This window comes from Physella acuta, unplaced genomic scaffold (assembly GCF_028476545.2).
Source record: "Physella acuta isolate Inbredline_101_S28 unplaced genomic scaffold, ASM2847654v3 ptg000074l, whole genome shotgun sequence".
Classification (NCBI taxonomy): Eukaryota; Metazoa; Mollusca; class Gastropoda; family Physidae; genus Physella; species Physella acuta.
In genome coordinates, this window is record NW_026731594.1 from 446,915 (window position 1) to 472,906 (window position 25,992).

Sequence of the window (25,992 nt, forward strand, 5' to 3'; positions counted from 1 at the left end):
ATAGTCAGTGTCATCACCTCTGTGTTCAATATTTCGGATTTGCTGATGCAAATGCATAACGAAAGAAACACATTTGACGAAATAATAAATTGGTATCTTTCTTTTGAAGTCTCCATCGTTTCACAGATTAAATTAGGTTTTAATACAACAGGATGCAATATTGCTGACTTTGTGATTTTAGATGCTAGTGTTTGTTTGCAAATAGAGTTGTTAAGGTATTATAAAGTAAGACTCAAAGTATGTGTTTTAATAATTATAAATGTTACAATAAGCTACTTCTTGTAAGTGTTGATAGAGGTAAACCACGTTTGAGTCGGGTTGACCTATCGGTAGAGATCAGTGTCTGTAATGTATCCAGTAAATGCGAGAATGGACCGCATTGATTTCTCTGTGAAAATAATTTTGATGAAAACATTGCATTAATCGTGATCGTACATAAATAAATTAACTTAAACATTATAGACAGTTTAAGAAACGTAATAATCGAACATGACTTTTAAAACTGTAAAAACTCTGCAATTTGACAATACATCGCGTATGACTTGGGTATTGGACGCATAGACATACTTTTGGAAAAAGGATTAAACTGTTGCAGATGTTGATCACAAATTTCCAGTAGATTTTCGTAAGCATGAATTCGTTTTAAGAATACAAACATTGTTATACTTGTGTTATTTTGAATGTAACCTATTTAAAAAAAAACACATTAGTATTCATTTTCAATACGAATTGTGAAGGACATGACATACTGTAGTAGCCATTATTTAAAATATTGGTAAAAAGGCCATATAATTCAGGAAGAGTATTAGACTGCTAACAGCAAAAGACTCAAGTTCGGATTCGGATTCCAGTCAGTGGAATGTACCTGAGTTCATCCATCTATGATGTGTTCCTGACTCAAGTTAGAGAAAGTAAAGGCGACTGGACGTAGTGCTGACCATAATATCCCTTCATATGACGAAGTAAAAAAATACATGGATTATACTACATCTCTAGGTGCAAAAAGGAATGTTTATATTGCTTTATGATACATTGTAATTTTACTTCGAAAAAACACATTAACACATCTGGAAAATAATATTTTGAAATGTGTGTTTTTTATATTTTATAGGCCACCAATTATATATTACCTGTTTTTATTACGATAACTGTTTGCGTCGAAAATATGTGTGTATCGTTAGAAATATTTGTAATTGAGTATATTGCAAGTATACAAAAAAAAAAAAAAAAAAAACAAGTACTGTAGCGCCAACACATAAAGCTAAAGTCAAATCTACTATACAATGCTCACATATCTATTTCTAGTATGTGCACTTTGATTTACATTGTAGTTATGTTGCAAATCGCAGTGGATTGTAAGATGTTGGTATTAAACTTTCTTTGTAATAGAACGATTTCATTTGTAAAGAACGAAATTAAATATGTATGAAGGCTATACATGATTAGAATTTTCTTTAGATCAAACTTTTTTGCAAAAACATTTGTTTTAAATATTTCTATGTTTGTAAGTAATGCCCATATTTTGCAAATAAATTATATGTAAAATAATTTTATTGCATACCACTATTGTAGATTGCATAAAATTATTGTAAGTATTGTAAGTGTCTAATCACTTGTGTAAAGCTGATTTATTGGGATAACATACGTAAAGTAAGCTAACCGAACACAGTGAGTTTTCTAGAGTCGAACTAATACTCATGAAGTTTGAATAAATTTGACAATGTTTCAATTGTTTGATATTTAAAAAAATATTTTACAAATCCCTGCCCCATCTTTTTCAGTTATTTTCACACAAATTCATAAACCAAAATACTAAGATGATAATTATGATAAAATATCGGTTTCGCTTTTATAAAGGATAATTTCAAACTATAATTTTAGTATACTTTTCAACAGTATTTGTGTGTACTAGTTTTTTATCCTGCCCTTTGTAGCACACAACTTATATATAACTGGTATTGTTTTGATAGAGTTGTGGTTATAAAATCATAGTTTATGTTGTTACAACAATACCTGCAGGTATACGCAAAGTTACGTTGTTTGATTACGGCAGTAGCAAGATTAAAAGGTAGAATGGCAACTGATAATTATATTTTTTTATGTATCAACTGTCTGCTTTCTGATATTATCACTTGGTAAAACCTTTCGCTTTTTTGTTCATAGTGTTTTAAAAATCGTTTTTTAGACATATGTGTATCACATAAGACACATAAACAATTTTATAATTTATTCTCATTATTTTTGTTTATTCACAATGTATACTATAAAACCCTTAATTAATTAGGGGTAACTCTTATTTATAACATTTTAACAGTACTCAGATAATGTTGATGAATTAAAATGACATCATTTTCACATACATTCCCAATACTTTATCATTGAACTATCTCACAAAATGAACAATTTATCAGCATTCAATCAATTTTATCATACACATAAAAGCTGTATTACCATTACATTTTCATAAGATCATTTACAAAGCTGAATCACAGGCAGATGGGCATATGACACTAGTTCTACTAGATCCGCTTACATGTGAAAGTAATCAAAACACAAAGAGTAAAGTAAAAACAAATGTGCAATACATTATATTAAAAAACACTTAATTACAATATCTAACCAATTGTGAAATGCATTAATAAACATATTTTCTATTTAAATATATAACATTGGATTTTTTTTTCATATTTAAAAATTTTTTTTGCAAAATTCTACCTGTTTTCTTATTTAAAGCAAGCTATTTAAAATAACAGGCTTCGGAGGTTTTTCTAACTACAAACATTACAATATTTTTTTTTTCAAAAGCAACAAAGGTATGGGCTTTATACAAGATTTTGAAAATGTACATTATGTAATGTTCATTTTCATCTATTTATAATAGAGTTATTTTTGCAAAACTGTAAGCTGAACTTGCATTTATATCTGAATGCTATTGTTTATACAATTCTTTACGTGTTCATGTATTTTTAAGAATTTAATATGTACTTGTCAAAATAAACATAGCTTCGAAAAAAGTCTATATTTATTGAGTATGTAATGAATATAAAGCAGTAGGCTACTCCTTCATTTGTTAGTGACAAACCACTCTTTATGTGCTAGGCTATACATATGTGTGACGGTTACCCTACATCTGTTAAAAGTGTCAAGTTTTACTACAACTACTAAATTACACTTTGACGTGTATAACAGTTACCGCATAATTGCTACACCACAACTTTGATTTGTTACGTAGTTTCCCTTCTTTTGATAGATTAGAAATATTCGATGTTGTGAAAATTACCCTACGATTACCATTTCTATAACACTAGTATGTGTCAAAATAACCCCACATTTGCTAGACTAAGAAATTGATTATTCAAAAACACCCTACAACTACTAGACAAAAACATTGATGTGTTAAGTAGTTAATCTACATTTGCTACATTACAACTGTGTTTTGTACAAAAATTTACCCAACATTTGATGGGCTACAACTTTGATGGACGAAACCATTCCCTTAGAACTGCTGAATTACATTTTTTGATTGTGATATTACTACCTTACATAAGCTACATTACATCAGTGTGGCTTTCAGTTCATTAAGTTTACTCTACGACTTTCTAATACTTGGTCTGGGTTTTTGGTCACATCATCCTCGAGAGTGGGTTTAGCGATCATGCACTGTCCAACAGAGTTGCCGTTCCTGGGGAAAGTTTGGATTTAGGTTAATGGAGTGTAGAGTGAAGTTTAGCATAATGGAATAAAAACAATCTTTATTTTAGGTTAATGGAGAGGGGGAAAGGCTTAAGTTATTGAAGATTTGAAAGTTAGAGTTCGATTATTAAAGAGTGGAAAAAAATTGGTTTAGATTACACTATGTTATATGCAAACGAATAGTTATGACGGCCATGCAAAAGTTTAGTGATCGCCTTACTACGATTATTCAATATATAACTAACAACAATGTTCTAAAATACAATCTTTTAATTTAATGAAATAACCCTTTTAAATTATTAAATTGTCTGTTCTTCTTCTTCGTTCTTTTTTTAGTGTTGGAAGCTATCCCCTTCAACACAAGTAAGTAAACGTGTCTACTGCTTATGCCAACGAGCTTCATCTGCCCGAGGGTTTGAACTCAAGACTTTTCGGTTAAGCAACCATGAGCTTTTACCGACTCGATTATTTTTATCACTTTTTAAAATATTTTAAAACCTATTTATAAAAATTGAACAGATTTATTTCAGTTTTCGAAGTAAATAATTAAAAAAAAAAACTCAACCCCCCCCCACCCAAAAAAAACAGCATGAATGAATACACAGCGAGTCGACTCACCTGTCTACGGTAACCCCAAGTTTGGGATCCTTGGGGTCAGTGTGTCGCACGTACACAGCGTCACGTGACGACATGGACGGACACTCGGGGAAGTAGTTGAAGGGCAGCAGGTAGAAGGTCAGGTGGTTCCCGGTGGTGGACACGGTGGGCAGGTCCTCGGTGTGGGGGATGTGGTAGGTTCCCATGGTTACCCAGAACACCAGATCCTGCGAGGGGAGAAACAGGAACATGGGATATTAGGTTCAAACAGTTTTTGTCAGGATATTAGGATAAAATAGATACAATAAATATGTATTAGGATAGCAGGGGATGAGGCTTCATGGATTGGGAGAAAATAGTTTACCTTGAATGGATTTGGATATAACTGTATCCAATTCATGAATCGGGATAGAATTGTAAATCATTTACTGTATACTCTTATTGCAAAAACAAAACTCTCATGATCAACAATACTTGACTAGAGAACAACTGATCTACAATAACCCCATTGAACTCATCTGATCTACAACACACTCCTATAGAACCCACCTAATCTACTCTCCAATACAACAACTGATCTATAATACCCCCTCCCCCATATAACTCACCTATTCGACAACACACTAATATAGAACCCACCTAATCTACTCTCAAACATAACTTACCTGATCTACAATACTCTCCTATATAACTTACCTGATCTACATTACTCTCCTATATAACTTACCTGATCTACATTACTCTCGTATATAACTTACCTGATCTACATTACTCTCCTCTAAAACGTTACTGATCTACCCTACTCTCCTATAGAATTCACCTGATCGACAATATTCTCATCATCCTCATAGAACTGAGCGAAGTTGACCACTGGGTTGGCACTGTCCAGGTTAGCATAGCTTGAGCTGCTGCCCCTCTCTGTGTCCTTTTGTTTGGTCACCGCCAGCTGGTGCCTGGCCCACGGGATGGACTTCTCTGTACCCTGACCCTCGGGGAGGAGACTCTTCGACATACTGTCAATCAGTATTCTGGAACATTCATATTACAGTTAACATTTTGTTTTTTAATAGTAAATGATCTTTTATAGCCTACATGGTTAAACAAAAAAATATGTTTCAAATACATACAGTTAAAAAATAAGAAGATACATTAGAATTACAGGAAAAAAATATGTTTGCGTTGAAAATAGTAACATAAATACATATGAAAAAGATTTTTAAAAATATGATTAGATTAATAGATAATTGAAAATTATATGTGAGTTTTAACACATCTAAATTTTGACCCCACTGTGCAAACTAAATTGCTTTATTTTTCAGTTAAATCGTTTATTTTTCATGGTTGTGAATGTATTCGTATGTTATAGACAAAAAACAATTATTAATCTCTTCTCTGTTATATTTATTTTTAAAAAACTAGCAACAACAATATCCATATACAATCACATTGCTTAAGTAGATTTACACAGTTTAGTACTTTGCATTCTGCATTTATTACTGAACACATTTTACACATATTTTATGCCTTTGTTTTTAACGTACTAGAAAGAAACATGCATTAATGTTACATTTTAACATTGTTAAGACCTATTGAAAATTTGTATTTACCTGTAAGATTTGTGTTGTGAGTAGCTCGTCTTTGAGGCGTTATTGTAGACAACGTGGTACTTTGGTTGTTCAAAGTTGAAGTCCAGCAGAGCTTCTTTTTCTGTTGTCTTGAGAGTTTTGACCATTTTATTCTGGTACAGCATTTTTGTTGGATCCTACTCAAGAGGACGGGTTATGTGTGAATATGCATTTAACATTACACGATCTTATTCATTTTATTCAAGACAGTTTTTAAGTACGTCGCTTATACATTTCTTTAAACTTCTGGGATAAAGTGGTCTTAATTTGTGTTATTTATGCCGACATATGGAATACTTCGAGATGGCTTTTTTGGGGTATTTTTTTGCTTTAAAAGCGGGACTGCATATATAGACTACCCATTAACAAAAATACATTATTAAAAACAAATAAAGCAGCAGAACTAGCATGCACTTCTGCGACTAGTTTTCCTACTATCCTAATTAAGAAATTATGAGGAATCATAAAGACTCAGCAGCAACATACGCAACATACTGGGCCATCTGTAAGATATCCATGAGTAGTCAAATAAAATCATAAATGACGTGATCTTCAATGTAATACTTAAGATGAAAGTATTTTCTTAAAGATAGAACATCTCAAGATTTCTTATTTGCTTTTCTCTTTACAACAAAAAAACATTAAAAAAATTAAATTTAAAAATTTAAAATTTAAAAAAAAAAAAAAAAAAAAAAAAATGAATCCATAAAATCTCACGTCAGTTCTGTTGGTCTGGTCCTGGACGATGTTCAACGTCTGGTATCTGTTGCTGGTGCCGCCAATGTCAAGGTCCACCTTAAAATGCGCCAGGTGGTGATGCAGGTTCCCGAACAGAGTGTCTCCGAGTTGAAAGCCATACATCTTCTCGATATCGCTAAAGTAGTTGGACTGTATATAGCCTAGAGACAATGATTCTATTAGAATGTTTGAAGATTTTTAAATTGTTTACAAAACAGCTTGATTGAAATATCGATAAACAGTTGGGACGTTAAATATAAAACATTAACATAAAAAATTAGCAGATAGAAAAATCTAAATATGGATATACTAAGTATTCTAGCAAACCCTGTAATGTACCAAAGCAATGGCAGAAAAAGAGCTAATGGCCTTAGTGTGAGATGTGTTTTTAGATTACTAATTTAAATTAAAATATATCTCTTTATTAATATCGAACGATGAGACTTCTGTAAAAGAAGTGTCACAATACATTGCGTATTGTATTATAAATCGAATATATTCATGAACTATAAAGTAAACTTAGTAATACATGTTAGTAAAAAAAATCTTTGGCTAAGCTAGCATATGGCTCTAATTTAAATATTGCATTCAATTTGAATTGAGAAAAATATAAGGTTGAGTTTTATTGCTGTATTTCTTCTATAAACTTACCTGTGGGCATGATCTTTGTCTCTAGGGCGCCATTTTGGTGGAAAATAAAATCAACGATGTAGTCGTAATTGAACACTGTAAGGGCTGATCTGTTAGAAGAGAAGTACAGATATCCCTTATGACCGCCAAAACTGTGAATTTTATAATGGTAATGGGGACGTGTGAGCTAGAATGCTAACCCGAGAGTCTTGAGTTCGAATCCGGGTTCAAATCAGTGGAACGTCCCTGAGTACGTCCAGCTTTGATAGGTACATAACTTACGTTAAGGAAACAAATGCGGCTGGGCATAGTGGTGACTACACTATCCCTTTATATGCCGAGGTCAATAAATTAGATGAACTATACTTCATCTGTCCCATGTGTCTTGGGCACGAACGGGATTAAGAGGAAGAAGAATGGGGACATGTGGGGGTTGTATGGTAAGGGTCAGGTTGGTTAGACTGTAGAGTACAGGACTGCTAACCGGGAGCTCTATAGTTCGGATCCTGGAATCGGATCTGCAGCTCTGATGTGTACATGACTCACGCTAGAGAAACCAAGGCGGCTGGACAGGTTTGTTTGGAAGTTATCGAGTTCTTTGTACATACGATGTGATAGGTAGTATAACGGTACCATTGATGCGTTTAAATTCAAACATTTAGAGAAAATATTAATTTTTTTAACTAATTTACAGAATCAAAAATAGTCTTTATATCCGATAGCTCCAAGCTTTTCAGCCCGATGGCCGCATTAACAGTCAAACATCAGTTCGGGGGCCAGAGTTTCTTCCAGGCATCTCTTTGGAGATGAAGTAGATATAACCCATACTAATGGCATATACGCACCCGCTTTTAGTTTCTTCAGTCAGTTAAACTTTAAGCGGTATCCGAACATTTTTTTTTTTTTTTCAGATTAATACATGTTTGTTCTATCCTCTGATCACGTTATTAAATGTTTTCCCAATGTCTTAACCCCTGTTAGTAAACTTCTATACACGAAAGTGACTGACCTAAGGATCAGAGCAGAGTCCAGCATGCCGCCATAGAAGGCACGTCGGCTGTTGCCATAAGTCAAATGTCTGCGAAGTGGGAAGCCGTTGTTGTGCTCGAACAGACAAAAGGCGGCGTCGTAGACACCTGGTGTGTCGCTGGATTGGCTCATGAAAGTCTGGAATTACAGGTGTGGTTAGTGGTAAAAGTGTGTTCATTTGACGGTGCTGGTGTATGTTTGGTAGTAAATGGGTGTGGTTAAAGGTGTAGGAGTATGTGCGATAGGTGTCACATGTTTGTGTGTATGTTGTTGAACAAATGTGTGGTTAATGGTTCAGGTGTGTGTGGTTAATGGTTCATGTGTGTGTGGTTAATGGTTCAGATGTGTGGTTAATGGTTCAGGTGTGTGGTTAATGGCTCAGGTGTGTGTGGTTTATGGTTCAGGTGTGTGTGGTTAATGGTTCAGGTGTGTGTGGTTAATGGTTCAGGTGTGTGTGGTTAATGGTTCAGGTGTGTGTGGTTAATGGTTCAGGTGTGTGTGGTTAATGGTTCAGATGTGTGGTTGATGGTTCAGGCGTGTGTGGTTAATGGTTCAGGTGTGTGTGGTTAATAGTTCAGGTGTGTGTGGTTGATGGTTCAGATGTGTGTGGTTGATGGTTCAGGTGTGGGTGGTTAATGGTTCAGGTGTGTGTGGTTGATGGTTCAGATGTGTGTGGTTGATGGTTCAGGTGTGTGGTTAATGGTTCAGGTTGTGTGGTTAATGGTTCAGGTGTGTGTGGTTAATGGTTCAGGTGTGTGTGGTTAATGGTTCAGGTGTGTGAGGTTAATGGTTCAGGTGTGTGGTTAATGGTTCAGGTGTGTGTGGTTGATGGTTCAGATGTGTGTGGTTGATGGTTCAGGTGTGTGTGGTTAATGGTTAAGGTGTGTGTGGTTAAAAGTTCAGGTGTGTGTGGTTAATGGTTCAGGTGTGTGTGGTTAATGGTTCAGGTGTGTGTGGTTGATGGTTCAGTGTGTGTGGTTATTGGTTCAGGTGTGTGATTAATGGTTCAGGTATGTGTGGTTAATGGTTCAGGTGTGTGGTTAATGGCTCAGGTGTGTTTGGTTAATCGTTCAGGTGTGTGTGGTTAATGGTTCAGGTGTGTGTGGTTAATGGTTCAATGTGTGGTTAATGGTTCAGGTGTGTGTGGTTAATGGTTCAGGTGTGTGAGGTAAATGGTTCAGGTGTAAGTGGTTAATGGTTCAGATGTGTGGTTAATGGTTCAGGTATGTGTGTGGTTAATGGTTCAGGCGTGTGTGGTTAATGGTTCAGTGTGTGTATGTTTAATGGTTCAGGTGTGTGTGGCTAATGGTTCAGTGTGTGATTAATGGTTCAGGTGTGTGTGGCTAATGGTTCAGTGTGTATTGTTAATGGTTCAGGTGTGTATGTTTAATGGTTCAGGTGTGTGTGGATAATGGTTCAGTGTGTGATTAATGGTTCAGGTGTGTATAGTACCGGTGTATGTGTCGTTGTACATGTATGTAATTAGTCGGTACAGTTGTATGTGGTCAGTGTTCATGCGTGGCTGGATCGTGGTCAATTAGGTGATCAGAGTTATATGTGTGGGTGGTTAGTGATACAGGTGTGGATGGCGATATAGGTGTGTGGATGGTGATAGAGGTGTGTGGGTTGTGTTACATGTGTGAGGATGGTTGTACAGGTGTGTGTGTGGTAAGCTGCTCATGTGTGTGTAGCTATTTGTACAGGTATGTATATTGTCAATAACACGTAATAACGTACACATATAAACCGCACTAATTATCAAGTACCTCACTACACGGTGTGAGTATTCACTGCTGAAACCTAAGTTATTTTATATCGTACCTCATTACACTGTGCCAGTGTTCACTAATAAAACCTAAGTTATTTTACATCTAAAACATAAGAGGATGATTAAACCATGTAGGAAAACCCACCTGGTTTACTAGTGTAGCTGTATCAGGACAATCTGCCCCAGGTACAAGAGCCTTGGATTGGGTCCCGATCAAATAACCGCTGTCCACGAAGTTACTGAATTGCTGGAATAACATCAAGTAAATAATGAATTACGTCCCTTGTTTATTAAAATAGCATGCGTTTTTTCTTTCTTTTACTACTGCAATCCTAATTGTGTGTGTTAAATTATGTAGACCTTAGGTAAGCACATCTATGTTAAGCTTCTTTGAAGCATCTTCTCAGAGGGGTGGGGTGGGGGGAAGCACCACACCCCAAAACACGTCTAAGCGCCCCCCTCTCCAAACGAAATATTATATATGTACAAAATATATACATTAACCACTGTCCGCCCTTTGGAAATTTAAGTCCGCCCCACCACCCACCCAGAAAGTTTCGTGTCCCCACTCCCTAATAATAATTTCTGAAAGAAACACGGCATCTGTGTTTGATAATTGGTCTCAATTTTGGAGGTTACTAAAATAATCAGTTTATTTTTTACTTTTTTGTATTAGTATTTTATCCAACAGCTATTTGCGTTTAATTGGTTAACACAAAACCCTAACCGTAACTACAACACCCCCTAAGTAATTGTATTATTTCTAAAGCCTCCACCTCCCCTCCACACTTTCAACACATTAGGTCCCCAATTAAAATACCTTACTTTCAATCAAGAGAAGAAAATAAATAGGTTCGACTGAGTATCGAAATGAAAGTTTAAAAAGGGAGACAATCATGACTTACCACTGAAGGAGTTGCCCCCGAGTAAAAGACAGCAAGTTCCGATAACCCGAGCTCGTATGCGATTCTCTCCCCTTTAAAACGGATATCGTTCAACATTGGCCCAGTGAAGGATGACATCCGGAAGTTGAAAGCCCAGTTTAAGTAGGTCACCTGTACATCACAACAAACAAGTTATAATTATTTAAACTAGAACACGATATATCAACAGTTGGGGTTGTCTCTATGCTATATGCACAAGTAACAATACATTTGATATTTTAATGGAGCTGTCAACTATTTGTGTATGCAAGTGTTTATAAATTATCTATTATCTGCTTACTTAAAATAGTCATAAAAAACATGGCTATTACACTTTTATCTGCATTCTACTACTATAGGCCTAACTATCTAATATTTTCATTTTTACTTTTTTCGTTTATGGTATACTAATAGTAATTATGTTCTACTATTTTAAGTAATTTGTAATTTTAATGTGTATAGATTAAATCGATTTCACCTTAGTTTACGAGCTTTTTAAATCTTCAAAAAGATCACCTTACACACACGTTTTAATGTTCTACACACTGTTTAGTCTACTATTATTATTTTCATAAATTTATGTTTTAATCTAAATAAATGCCATGAATTGTATTTTATTATTTACTAATCAATTATGCCCTCTAATTTTACAGGGTTTTTATAGAACCCCACTCTCCCATCCAATTACTTATCACTATTTGGACTGACCCTCCTGTCCCTATATTTAGACTCACCCCCTGTCCCTATATTTAGACTCACCCCCTGTCCCTATATTTAGACTCACCCTCCTGTCCCTATATTTAGACTCACCCTCCTGTTTTTGACGGAGTACCGTTTACCATCGGGTTCAACCAGGACCGGCGCCCTCTGGGGGTTGATGGGCTGGGGGTCCCCACGTCTCTGAAGTGATGAGTACAGCTTGTCGTTGTCCACTGGTTTGGTCATGTTGATCTTGTTGGTCAACCTGCTCGGTATTAATTAATTAATTAGTAAACATACATGTTGATCTTGTTGGTCAACCTGCTCGGTATTAAATAATTAATTAGGAAACATACATGTTGATCTTGTAGGTCAATTTGCTTACCATAGAACAATTAACAACTTGGTCAATCTGCTCAAAATTAAACTATTAGGTAATTAATTAGGAACCAGATTTGTGGATTTGTTGGTCAATCTCCTAACATTAATTAGTTAAATATTCAATTAGGGATTAGACATGTTGACTTTCTTGAACAATCTGCTAATAATAATTAAATAAAATTAAGCCTGCTTCTAAATCAGTATACTTGTTATCATAAAAAAATGTAACGACACACCAGGATTTCTTTTAGAAAATCTTCTCCGAGTTGGGAGGAATAAATACTTCTGAGATGGGGGGGGGGGGGGGGGGGGGGCAAAAAAAAATATTTTAAAATTCAATGCTTTTGTTTCATCCCAGTTTCAGAAAATATTCTCGGGGTAGTGGAGGCTTAAGCAATGGCTGAAAGAAACGCTGTACCACATACATTTGACCTGTGGGTCGACTTACGTGTTATACTTGGAGCTGAAGTCCGCAATGCTCTGGTATAGGGCGCCATTGTACCAGACTTTACCCACGGTCCAGTTCTTGGGGTCCACGCCATCAACCGACAACTCGAAAGCAAACCCGATAGGGTGGAGGGGGGCGTAGGGTAGGTTGTAGAACCCCACGATCCAGTTACTCCTGTAGGAAGGAAGGAGGTGTGGATAGTTTCACAACACAGATTTAAATTACCCTTTGATACTCAAGAAAATATTGTGTAATACATAATCACACAATCCATTTACTCCTGTAGGAGGGAATGTGGTGTCGATAGACTCATAACACAGGATAAATTTACCCTTTGATACCCAAGAAAACATTGTGTAATACATAATACCACAATCCATTTACTCTTGCTGGAAGGAAGGAGGTTTGGATAGCTTCACAATACATGTTAAATCAACCTTTTGAATCAAAACCTTTTTAAATAAAAAATAAAGCCAAGTAGTAGTCTATTTGCTTAAAGTTGGAATGAAGTTTTTATTTTATTTTTACTACCCCTTTTGGCACCCCTTTGAGTCGGCTCCCGGGGCGACAACGCCACCAACCCTCCCCTAGTTATGCCTATGTAAAGACCCGTTTTCTTCTTCATTTTCTCAATCTAGTTCTTCATATATATATTTTTTATCTGCTTATATGAGCTAAATTTGAAAAACAAAATATATATGCAAAGGAACATGACACTACACAACTCAATAAAACCGAGTTACATGATGTGCGGAATGTGTACACTTTGTGCAGTAAAAAAATCAAATTCTGCAGCTGTCAATTAAATACAATCGTGTGCAGTCCTTAACTCAAAACGTTTAGCATTACACGTTGATCATGGCATCGAAGCGTGTTCATTTGCAGAGCTAAGCAGACATTACGTTCTGAAAACTGTCAGTTAAAAGTCGGTCAAGCGGAGGAATAGAATGCGAGGATTAAACATTGTATACCATACAAAAAAATGGATAAAGAAATGAATAAGGTTAGGGCGACTTGACATTTCTAGAGTTGGGTACACTGGTGTCATACTGAGTTTAGAGGTTATGTTAGGATTAGGTTGAGATCCAAGATTATTAAAAGTTATTTTTGTTCTGTGTGTTTGCACGTATGACTACATGTTTGTGTGTCTGTGTGTGTGCGCGTTGCGCGCGTGTGTATGTGCGTGTGTATAAGTGCTTAGTCTGTGTCTATGGGAATCTGTTTTTGTTGTGTAAGTAAATATAATAGTTTACGAATGTGTATGGCAAGTGTGTGCTTACATGTTGCGCAGTTGTATGTGCGAATATATAATTGTGCATGAATTGTGTCTATTCCGTTTTGTTTGATAGAAGGTGTAAATGTGTAAATGATAAGGTATGTGTATAGGCGTGTAGTACGAGTGTGTGGCAGTATGAAAGTGTGAAGTAAGTGTATGTGTATGATGTATTTTAGTAATACGTGAATCTTCATATGTGTTTAAAAATTATGTTTGTTTATGTCTATGTTGTATTTACTGTATGTCTTATACTAATATATGGGACGGCGTGGGCTAGCGGTAAAGCATTGGACTGCTAAACCGAATGTCTAGAGTTAGAATCCATGTTCGAGTCAGTATAATGTCCCTGAGTCCACCCAGCTCTTATTTGTACCTAACTCTCGTATAGACAGCTGGGCGTAGTGCTGACCACACTAACCCTTCATACGCAGAGGTCAGATAAACAGGTAAACTCTGCTTCACTTACTTCATGTGCCGTGAAGTTCGAAAAGGGACATTTACTATTTTTTACTATTTATTATATTTAAGTAATATGGGCGTTTCTGTGTATCACAATTCATATCGCCCATACTCTCTGTTACAAGTAAATACACAGATGATGTAACACATCGCTTACCTTTTGTTGATGTCACCTAGGTAGTAGGTGTTGATGGGCATGTTGCCGAAGTTCAGGCAGTCAGCAGAGTCCGTGCACTTTGTAAAGGTGGCGTTGTAGCTCTCTGTTAATATGGTACCTAACTGCAATAAAGCAATAATTGAAATTCAACTTACTGACTGTTTTAAACTATTTTAATCGACTAGTCTCTTTCTTCATCTTGTTCTTTCTTAATTTTAGCGATGGAAGGAATCCCCTACCACGATTATTCAATATATAACTAACAATTGTTCTAAAAAACAATGTTTTCATTTATTGTAATAACCATTTTCATTATTAAATTGGCTGTCCTTTTTTCTTCTTTGTTCTAATTCTAGTGTGGGGAGTGATCTCCCTCAAGCACAATTGAGGCAATTGACTCCGATTTCAGCCTGCTTTTCTTGCTTTTCTTTTTGGATTTGCTTCCATAGCCTTTGTCCAACCAAGAACGACCTACAAGGCAGCAGTTGTTTGATTTTGGAGCTGTCTCTCCTAGAAGAGTGGCTGTCCTCCAGCTAACGAGCCTCTTCTTATTTCCAACACATTTCACCTACATTTCTAATGAGTTAAATATCAATACTTTTGGTTTAATCACATTTCTGTGCCACAATTAATAAAAATAATACATTGTATTAAACTAATATCTAATGTAGTGGTTCTTAATATGGGTTCGATCGAACCTTTCGGGTTCAATGTGTTACAGAGGCGTAGCTACCCTCCCCTGCGCCGGGGGACAAACTTTCAATTTGGCGCCCCCTCGGGATCATCCTTTCAATTTTTTATTTGCACCCCCCCCCCCCCAAACTTTCGATTTGCACACACCTCATATATATTTTTTTTAATTTATGAAGCAAAAATGCAGCTAAAATGATATTTTAATTTGTTTTTCCAACCCATTTTGGCGCCCCCCTAAGGTCGGCGCCCAGGGACATTTGTACCCCCATGCCCCCTACGCCTCTGATGTGTTAGTCTCAGGAGGGCAAGACGCACATCCAACGCACATGATTCACGATTAGATTTTGTCAGTGCGGATAACAGATACAATAAGAAGGGTTCGATGAATGCGCATTTAAAACGGTAGGGTTTGGTACTCCAAAAAGTTTAAGAACCACTGATCTAAATAATGTTGTGTTTTAGTGATAGGTGACCAGTTTTGACATACAAGCTAAAATATTTAAAACATCAAACGAAATATATTGTATTGTGATTTTAAGCTCTGAAAAAAATTATAACTGTTTTAAAGTAATACAATTAATTACATAGTTGAAGTTACCTCATTATCAATTTTAGTTAAAATATTTTGTTTTATAGCCGCGTACTCCAGGTTGCTGAATGGTCTACAAGAAGAGAAAAAAACATAATTTATTATTTTTTTTTTACTAACAGATAAAACATTGTACTAACAGTAAAACAATTTTAAACCAAATTTCTATTGTTACTAAAGAGATGACATATCATGAGTTATTACTTGAGATATGAGAAAACAGCCGCTAATTACACAATTAATATAAAGTGTGCACACATTTAATTGCATAAAAGCTACTTTGCACTATGATTTTACCATTATTACGATGTATAATCAATTTTTTTTCCCGGCCACTCTTAAGTCATTTCACATAAATTCGAAACTGAAGTAACATTTCTTATATTTTCGGTTTATATATATATATATATATATATATATATATATACATATATATATATATATATATATATATATATATATATATATATATATATATATATATATATATATATATATATATATATATATATACATATATATTTTTTTATTTTTTTTTCTTGAAATGTATTTTAGAGTAGCTTGAAATGAATTATTCACTACAATCATGCCATGTTTTGAACTATGTTGACCAAATACACTGAACAATACCATGTGTTATCTAGTAAGGAACTTCACCCAACACACATTCTACAACAACATATTGCTATCTCACCTGATGGAGAACTCTACAGGGTTCCTACTTCTTGAGTCGTTGTTTAGGTTGCACGAGAAGATGTTGGGTAGCGGCCCACACCTGAACTCCTGGACTACAGGTGGGGTAAGGTCACCACGGAACACCATGACACGGGCAGCTCTGTTAGGCGGGACTGGAAGAGGAAGGTGTAGAACAGGACGTCAGGCAAGGGGTTTTAAAATATCATGGATGTCAGGAAAGTAGGGTTCAAAATATGAACGGCAGGCAAGGAGGGTTTTAAATATTGACGGCAGGCAATGAGGGTTCAAAATATCATGGATGGCAGGCAATGAGGGTTTAAAGTATCATGGATTGCAGGAAAGTAGGTTCAAAATATGAACGGCAGGCAAGAAGAGTTTTAAATATTGACGGCAGGCAATGAGGGTTCAAAATATCATGGATGGCAGGCAAGAAGGGTTCAAAATATCATAGATGGCAGGCAATGAGGGTTCAAAATATTGACGGCAGGCAATGATCATGGGTGGCAGGCAAGGAGGGTTTAAAATATCAAAGATGGCAGGAGAGTAGGGTTCAAAATATGAACGGCAGGCAATTAGGGTTGAAAATATCATGGACATCAGGCAATTGGGGTTGAAAATATCATGACCGGCAGGCAAGGAGGGTTTAATATATCATGGAAGGCTAGCAAAAAGGGTCGAAAATAACATGAAGCGTTATGAAAGGATGGCCCACAATATAATCATACGTCAGGGAGTGTCCAAAATATAGTGGTAAGTTTTAGACATTAGAGATTTAATAAGTCAAGGAGCGTTACAGAACCAGGGTTAAATATGTAATAAAATAAGACAATAACATAAAGGGTTTAATATAAATATTATATCGGGAGGTCTCACCATGTCATGGGATATGAGATATGATTTAAAATATCAGTAAATGATCAAGGTCGGAGAAAAAAATAATCTTTAAATAGGGTGGATTCAACATTAGATGCATAGCTCGAAATCAAACGTTAAAATGTTATAGAATAATATACAGGTTGAAAATACATTAATAGTATTCATCCACAGACGAAGCATGACGTTTTAAACAAATAAAATAATATAGTGAAGTATACAAACATCGAATCCAACTTTCTATTTGTATAGAGTGTTTATATTTTGTTTAGGGTTGGATGACAAGATCATCACTATTGAAACAAGTTTTCGAAGCTGATATATTGATATTCTATTTGTGTTTGTTTTAACTAAATATTGTGTACGGAAATATCAGCACACACCTCCGGAATTATCTAGAAAACTGAGCACTTCAGCTTTGTTGGGCAGGAGCAGATCCATCATGTAGATAGAGCTGGAACCAAGGGCTGCGGTGCCAGATGATATGATCTTCTCGTTCAGAAGATACGTTCGAACCTGATGAGGAAAACAATACGGATTGGCGGGTTATGGTACGTTAGTTTAGAAATATAAATTGTCAGATTAAGGAACTTGAATTTAACAATATAAATTGTAAGAATATGGAATCTGAGTTTAACAATCTCATTGTCAGATTAAGGAATCTGAGCTTGGAAATACAAATTGTCAGATTATTGAATTTGAGTTTAGAAATAAAGATTGTCGGATTTTGGAACTTGAATTTAACAATCTCATTGTCTGATTATGGAAATTGAGTTAACAAAATAAATTTTCAAATTATGAATCTTGAATTTAACAATACAAATTGTCAGATTATAGAATTTGAGCTTAATAATATACATTGTCAGATTATGGAAGGAGAGGTTAACAATATAATTTATCAACGTGTTATGTCATTTCTTATTTCGAGATTTTTTTAACCTGTTTGTTCAGAAAATAATATAAATTGTCATTATAAGTTGTGCATGCTTAGACAATAAAATTTTCTGTGGTTTATCATCAATGTACCGACGATAATAATACACATTAAGTAGCTTGATTCAAAAGTGCTTTAGTCAAACTTTTATGAACATCTACACTATCAAAGGTGTTTACTACCTTAGAATGACTTTATTTTATGCACACATATTAAAGTTTGGGGATGGGGGGGGGTATTTATGTCATACTTTTCCAAAATATATATAAAACAAAAAAAATAGTTTATAGACAATTTAAACATAAAGGTTTTGTTATATTATCATCTTTATTTTGTGACCAAACTTGTTTTAGCAGTTCGGTCTTTATGTTGTTATAATAGACTTTTCTGTTGTTTGTTATAATTTATTTATTCGCCAACACAGGAATCAGCGATATTGCATTGATTTTAACAGTAAAGTTTGCGTTCGTGAATTGTTTTTTACTTTTAAAATAAAATGAATAGACGCATCTGTTAAGGTGTTGCGATTACGTGTATATCTGTAACATTTTTATAATATTAGAACCGTGTGATATAGCAGTAAATAATTTTTTTTTACTTTATTTGTTCATTTATTCATACTTATTATCTCGAATTTGTTTAGAAATTAAAATTTTCCAGACGAATTACTAGCTGATTATGCCCCGAAAAAAAGATACAGAAGTCTTCTTTCAGTATTGTGGGATGAATACCGCAATATGAATGTGATGTTTACGATTTAAATATTATTAATCAAGCTAATTAAAATAGAAAAACGGTAGAAAATGCATTGACAGAAAACATTTACAAAATGAAAACTTACGTTTTTGATCTCTTGAATGGTGAGGTCGTGGAAAGGACCCGGCGTCAGAGGTTCCATCAAGTTGATGGTGTTGTCGTTAGTGTTGGTGGCGCCGCAGGCTGTGGACTTGGTGGTGGTGTTGGTGGAGGCTGCGGTGGTTGCGGTGGTGCCGCTCTGTAGCGCGTCCCTCTGTTTGCAGACGACGATCAGGGCGATGGCCAGGCCGATGGAGAGGACGACGAAAAACATCGCGACCAGGCCCCAGAACCACATCTTTAGCAGACCGACGATCTTCTTCGCCATTTCTAAAGGGTATAAATATATCATTGTAAAAACTGTGTTAGGCTAGAGTGTACTTGTTTTTCGCTATATAATGAAGTAAAATTATACTTTTTAGTACAATTTAGTACCTAACTCACGTTGGGAAAAGTATACACGGATGGGCATAGTGCTGACCACACTTCATATGCCGAGGTAGCAGAAACAAGTGAACTCTACTTCTTTTACCCCATATAATGTTAGGGTTGAAAGTACAATTGCTTAGTACAATTTTAGGTATGTAGGATATTAGTAGGCGTTGGGTAATGAGGATAAAGTACAGTTTAGTTCGTGGGCTAACGTTCATTAAAAGAGTTAAACCAGATCAGTGAACACCCAACTCGAATCGGTGAATGAATTGTATGTACAGATTACCTTAGTTCTGAACACAAAATCAGCTAACGAGGTGAGCAAAATTAAGCCATTGACCTTTTATCTACACTTTGAACTTTTAGTTCTGAAATTGTCCAGTTTTTTAAAGGTCTGAAAGTATAACTTTAATTAGCACAAAAACTAAATAAAAAAACTAAGTAACGGTGTCCTTACTTGTTATGTTCTTGAATCCTTGTTTTAACTTTTTCTTCTCACTTCTAAAAATAAAAAAAAATTAATAAAATTACATTCAATAAACCATGTAGACATCACAGAAAATAAATACACAAAACAATTAAAAACGCATTTAGTGAATATCGTATTAAAATAATATATAATCAATATGGTAATTAGTTTTACGGATTTGTTAGTTAATACTAGGCCTATGATTTATATAGGTATCATATAGATACGTCCTAAACCTTGAATTAGTATATCAGACATATCGGTTTTATGTTTTATAGGTCCTACACATTGAATGAATAGATCCAATTAGAAATAAAAGGACAATTTTTTTTTTCACCTGTGACGAACAGAAGCCAGTGACTAAGAGACTCACTACACCAAAAGTTGTTCAGGATCAGACGACTGATCTGATCACGTCTGAATGTTTATCCAACAACCCGCAACCACGGGCCAACCACGACCCGTACCAAAAGTGACAGCGTTATTATACCGTGACGGACGCGGAAACTGATTTCTCTGGGTGGCGCTGAGGCGTGCGTGCGCATCGAGGTACAGGTGTGTTTGTTAATGGGGGAGGGGGGGTGGGGCATTATCACTACCCACATTCACTGATGTAAACCAGCTACCAAAGCACTTTGATGTACGGAGGACACTGTTCACTACGACCGCACACCTATAGTAGTAGTAAGTAAAGTATTAATGCGCAGTGGCGTCAGTTTAAAACTTATAGGGTAGCCCCGTTTTTACACACACACACATACACACATACACACACACACACACAAACACACACAACACGCAAGCACACACACACACACATACATACAACCAGCTAAGATTTATGCAAATGTATCTTTGATGTGACCGAATAACCCAGTTTCGGTTTTTCTATATCAACTCGATAGACACTCATATATCATTCCATCAAGTCACTGATCGAATTTGGGTCTCCCCCCCCCCCCTAGATGATAACATCATCCCTCCCTCTGCCATCTCCAGGCAAAGCTACCATTCTGGTAACCCATACGGCAGAGGATATGTTTGGATAGTGAACATAAAGAGAGTGTATGAGTCAAAGTCTACACGAATCTGTTTACATGTGTTTAAATGTGTTTAAACGCTGCTCGTGTATCTACTACAACTGGGAATGTAATTTGACGTCTCATATACTAGAATTCGAGATTCGAACTAAAAAACTTGGGTACCGAAATCTACGCCCTAACCCTCAGCCATAGCAGCCAATGCGAAACGTAATTTAAAGACGTCAAAACGTAATCTCGTTACTTGTACTTAAAAATTACAACGCCCCTGATTACAACAAAGACGCTAACAACATTAGGTCGGCCGTAGCAACACAGTCATTAGCCTGCTGTCAATGATAATGTATGCAGCACACAATGGCTTCAAAGTTGGTTAAACAAAAACCGTATCATTAGCCTGTTGGGGTTTCTTTACTTTTCTTCCACCTCTTCCTCCCCATTTGCAATCTTAAAGCTCTAGTGTAAGACTACAACCAATATCACCCCCTCCCACTGAAACACATTTCGCTCTATCATTATAAAAGTTTACGAGTTACAGACCCTCCTCCCTCCCCCTCCCCACTTCTCTATTGTATTTTAGTTTAGGTAATACATCCACCCTTTACGCCACCCCTACGTCTAGTTTTTTTTTTTTTTTTTTTTTTTTTTTTTTTTTTGCGTAGATCTAGTTTAGATCTAGAATAATATTCTAGATCTAGCTATTATCTAGATCTAGAATCCTAATAGATGAAGTGAATTTTATAAGTTTAGGCCGAGAAAATCGTATTGTATACATTTCATGGCGTACGTAGCTCTAAATCATATTTGAATGAAATAGTTTATTTCTTTTTATTCTAAACTCGGCAGATGACGTCATAAGTTTCGTGCTCTTTTAGTGTAAACAATACGCGATGACATTGTTAAATGCGTTCTTGTCCCAAGTATAAACACTTTTCCGGTTGCATAATTAAAACTGTTTTTCTACATTCGAATACGCCTTTATTTTTGATGTTTCTTCTTTAAATAAAATTGTGGTTATACATTTAAAACATCTAACATATTATTTTCAACAAAAGTCCGTATCAAGTTCTCCACATATCGCTGAAGATTCTGATGTGATATCCTGCGAAAATATTTTGCGGACAGAGAGAGAGAGAATGAGAGAGAGAGAGAGAGATAGATAGAGAGAGAGAGAAGTGCGCACATGGTCTTTTATATATTAGGATACATTTCATCCCCCACCATCTCACCCTTACTACGCATTTTATAATTAGGTATTACATCCACCCTCCACCCTATCCTTACGTCGCATTTTGCATATAATTATTATAGCCGCCACAACCCCACCACTATGTCACATTTTATATTTATGTATTTCATCCACCCTCCACCCCCACCTTATATCGTATTTCATATGTGCGTATTTAAGCCCCCTACCCCTACCTAACATCACTATAACATAGTTTTGAGGTATGTACAATTACAACCCCCCCCCCCCCATTCACACCTCTATTACTTTTTACATTTAGGTGTTTTATACCACCGTTTCACACAATACGTAACCACAGCTCCCCCTTCCACTGCCACCCCTCCCCTTTCCCACCAACCTAGGCTACTTATCTCTCTCAGTACAGATGCAACGAATACGTCAATGCCGTGGACTATGAAGGTGAATTATCACACATTAAAATCCTTTTGACGTGAATTATGAATGCAGCGGCGTGTGTGATATATCAAACACGTACAGCCAAGGTGAATTATGAATTTCTTGAGCGGTTAATTAGATACAGTCTCTAATGACAGCGCGTTATTAAGTAAATTAAACGCTTAATTAGAGAATAGATGGCTGGTAGAAATTGTACAATGTCTCGTCAACATACATAATATAATTTTGAACAGTTGAACGCTTTGCCGAAAGACACAACCCCGAATGAAGTTTGTTTAAAGGTCGTTTACCGAATGGACATTTGCCCGAATGCGACAAATGCTCGAATGGACTTTTGCCTGAATATAACAAATGCCTAAATGGACATTTGCCCGAATGCAACAAACGCCCGAATGGATACTTGCCCTAATGCCTTTAGACTTAAGCCCGTTTTCCCGAAATGACACTTGTCTGAATGCGAAAAACGGCTTTCGGGCAATAGTCATCCGAGAATTTGTCTTTTTTAATAAGATAAAACTATGAAAAGTTCAATGAATAAAAGCATTTTTTTTTTAAATTTGCGATTTTGCAGACAACATTATCGGGGGATTGGAGAGACGTACTCCCATATTATGGGCATAGTGCTGACCACACTATCTCTTCATATGCCGAGGTCACAGTAACAAGTGAACTCTACTTCACTTGCCCTATAAACCGTCAGTTTTGAAAAGGGAACTTTTTAAACTCACATATTAACATGTCGTAGCCCTCATATAGATTTGCATATTATATGAGAAGCAGTAACGTCAAGACATCAACAATCTTTGCAAGATGTCTGCTGTGAGGTCGGTTTAACAAAAGTATACTCTTCTGTATATAAACAATTGTGTTATACGTTATTCCCTATTACAAGGGAGAGTACCTATCAGGTTTGTTTTTTTAAGCTATCATTGCTGTTACGACGAAGGCTATAATTATACAACTAAAATATGTTTTGCGTTTAGAACCTAGTTAGTAAAAACATAAACAGGGACGTATTTACATAATTCTTCCCACTATAAGTTGAGCTATTTTTTTTTTATAACAGTGGTTGACTCTTAACATTTATTATTTGCATACTCGAGTTCAAACTCTGACACACCAGGATCTAGTGTAGATACAAACACACTAGGCTGTGGTTAGCCTAATGACAGGATAACACGCCAGCCAGCTAATGATATACACGCAGGGCTATTAAACAAACATGAGGTCGGCATCTCTATTCAAGTCTACAGTTACAAAGTTACATGTTGACTAGACGTCATAGCTTTCTTAACTCCATTATATTTATTTTACACAACGTTTATTTATCTCTCTTATTATAGTTCAGAATAACTATTTTCTAAGTCGGTCAAGATTATATAAATACAATAGTTTTTTTTTTTTCATATTTGAGTGTGTTTTTTTTTTGGTTATTTATAAAACTATTTATTTACTCCCTAATCTTTTCAACATGCAGTTACTGTTCTTAACTCCCCTAAATGTTATTATTATTAACTTTTTTCTTTCTTTTCCTCTTGTTTTATATGTTTAACGACTCAAAGATTTAAACTTACATATTCGACATATTAAAACAACTGCTTGGATAAGGCTATGAAAGCTAATACAAAAAGAAAAGCAGGCTGAAATCGGAGTCAACGGCCTTTATGTCGCATAACAAGTTGACACGTAATACTTAACTTTGATGAATGGCATAGCTTCCAACATTTGAAAATATAAAATAAGACATATTAAAAAAGGTAACACACATTTATGACAAGGCTAAAATATCAAAGGTTACGAAGTTTTTTCTTTTTAATGCAAAGCTGTCAAGCTGGACAGCAGTAAAAAACAAGGTTTCTGTCTTTAATTTTAGTTTAGGATTTAGTGTAAAGTTAAAATAAATTATGTAGTTAAACCAAGTTCAGCGATATCGAATATAAGTATATCATGTCGGATCTGATTTTGTCTTAAACTAAACATAAATGCATTCATACAAAAGTTAAACTCAATTCAATTTTCTCTTTATGTTAATGAAAACTAATAAACATTTAAAAATGAATTTAAAATAAAGTGCCAATTTCAAGATATGATATAAAGCCATAAACTAAATACATGCGCTTACCTTTTTCGGTTGTGTTACTAGAGTAAAATACAGGTAAACTATTCTGGAATATCAAATAGAAATTACAGGTAGATGGAAGGACACGGGAAAGTTTAACACACGATTGTTTAGTGCGGCTTTATAAGACAGGTGAATGCCTTGAAAACACCTGGTGACGTCGCCAGGTAAGTCGACCCGTCGCCGCTGTTTTGTGTCCTGACAAAAGGTCCTGACGTCACGGCCTGAGACGGGGATCACGTGGTGTCTGTGATCCAAATGATGGTCTGTTGTGCGCGGTTCACCAACACTGATTGGTTGGTTGTGTAAGGGCCGTAACTTGATTGTTAACAAAAGTGTTTAATCATAGGCAAGAAAGAAAGTTTAAGAAATGAACATAAACAATGAGTGTTATAACAATGATTGTGAGATCATCATGATAATGATTCATTTACATATGGTTGATACTTAATTAAATTGTGTCCAGTAATGATTAATTGAATGTTGTGAAAATTGAATTACAAACTGATTACAAAGACTAACAATGTTTATCAAAAATGTGTAAGAGCAAGTCGAATCTCTCATTTAAACATAAAGTCATTCTAGATTAGTCTATGTACCCATTGGTGGTACTGGTTAGAAGGTATTGAGACCGGAATACATGTAATGTCGGAATATTTTAATGAATATAATCAATTAGTAAAAGAGATCTAAAGCCCTTCATATTAAAATTAGCATACGCGAGCTAAATGTGTAATTATATTATTTTATATTTTTCTAGATTATTTTAGTATTACTTTTACAATCAGTATTTACTATATATATATATATATATATATATATATATATATATATATATATATATATATATATATATATATATATATATATATATATATATATATATATGCGTATATGTGTGTATAAATACACATACATATTTCTAACCCATAACTACGTATTGCATGTGGTTTCTGTCATTATGAAGTACTTTATGCTATATTTAAGTTGTACTATTCATGCCGTCTTGCAACCCTTCACTGCTGTCGTCACTTGCAGCGTCGGCCACAGCGTTCTTGAACTATTTTTACTTCTAGAATCGGTACACCACGTACACACAAACAGAAATGTTGTGGCATGTAAACAGCATGTTGTTCACAAAATAGTTTGACCGTACATATTCTCATAGTGTTCTATCGGAAGATAGTTTTTTGTAGTTTCGCTAAACCGAACGAAAATCTAGACCGTAATCTCTATTAAATCAAAGGCATTTGTTAACTGCAATCCCAGTTGTAACCCTTATAC

General features: G+C 35.4%; 1 protein-coding gene across 2 annotated transcripts; it reads right to left on the reverse strand.

Annotated features, from left to right (window-relative positions):
* Positions 1-2,213: 2,213 nt before the first annotated feature.
* LOC131953040 (putative amine oxidase [copper-containing]) lies at positions 2,214-24,893 on the reverse strand. 2 transcript variants are annotated; one of them, XM_059316028.1, is made up of 18 exons: positions 24,712-24,893; positions 19,893-19,936; positions 19,050-19,333; positions 17,658-17,790; positions 16,400-16,553; positions 15,715-15,778; positions 14,424-14,545; positions 12,532-12,705; positions 11,814-11,967; positions 10,986-11,135; positions 10,226-10,327; positions 8,293-8,450; positions 7,305-7,393; positions 6,633-6,814; positions 5,898-6,052; positions 5,111-5,318; positions 4,312-4,517; positions 2,214-3,682 (listed from the first exon to the last, which is right to left on the reverse strand). In XM_059316028.1, exons 3-18 carry the CDS (start codon positions 19,329-19,331, stop codon positions 3,571-3,573), a joined length of 2,445 nt encoding a protein of 814 aa, XP_059172011.1. In that variant the 5' UTR covers positions 19,332-19,333; positions 19,893-19,936; positions 24,712-24,893; the 3' UTR covers positions 2,214-3,570. The 2 variants fall into 2 exon arrangements, with proteins under 2 accessions (XP_059172011.1, XP_059172020.1); XM_059316037.1 differs by lacking the exon at positions 24,712-24,893 and adding an exon at positions 20,242-20,375.
* Positions 24,894-25,992: the final 1,099 nt, after the last annotated feature.

Coding starts and splice junctions, on each gene's coding strand:
- LOC131953040 (XM_059316028.1), bottom strand. CDS start 19,331: ATGGCGAAGAAGATCGTCGGTCTGCTAAAGATGTGGTTCTGGGGCCTG. Junction 15,779..16,399: donor CCTGTAGAGTTCTCCATCAG/GTGAGATAGCAA, acceptor CTCTTCTTGTAG/ACCATTCAGCAACCTGGAGT. Junction 7,394..8,292: donor GACTCTGCTCTGATCCTTAG/GTCAGTCACTTT, acceptor CTCTTCTAACAG/ATCAGCCCTTACAGTGTTCA.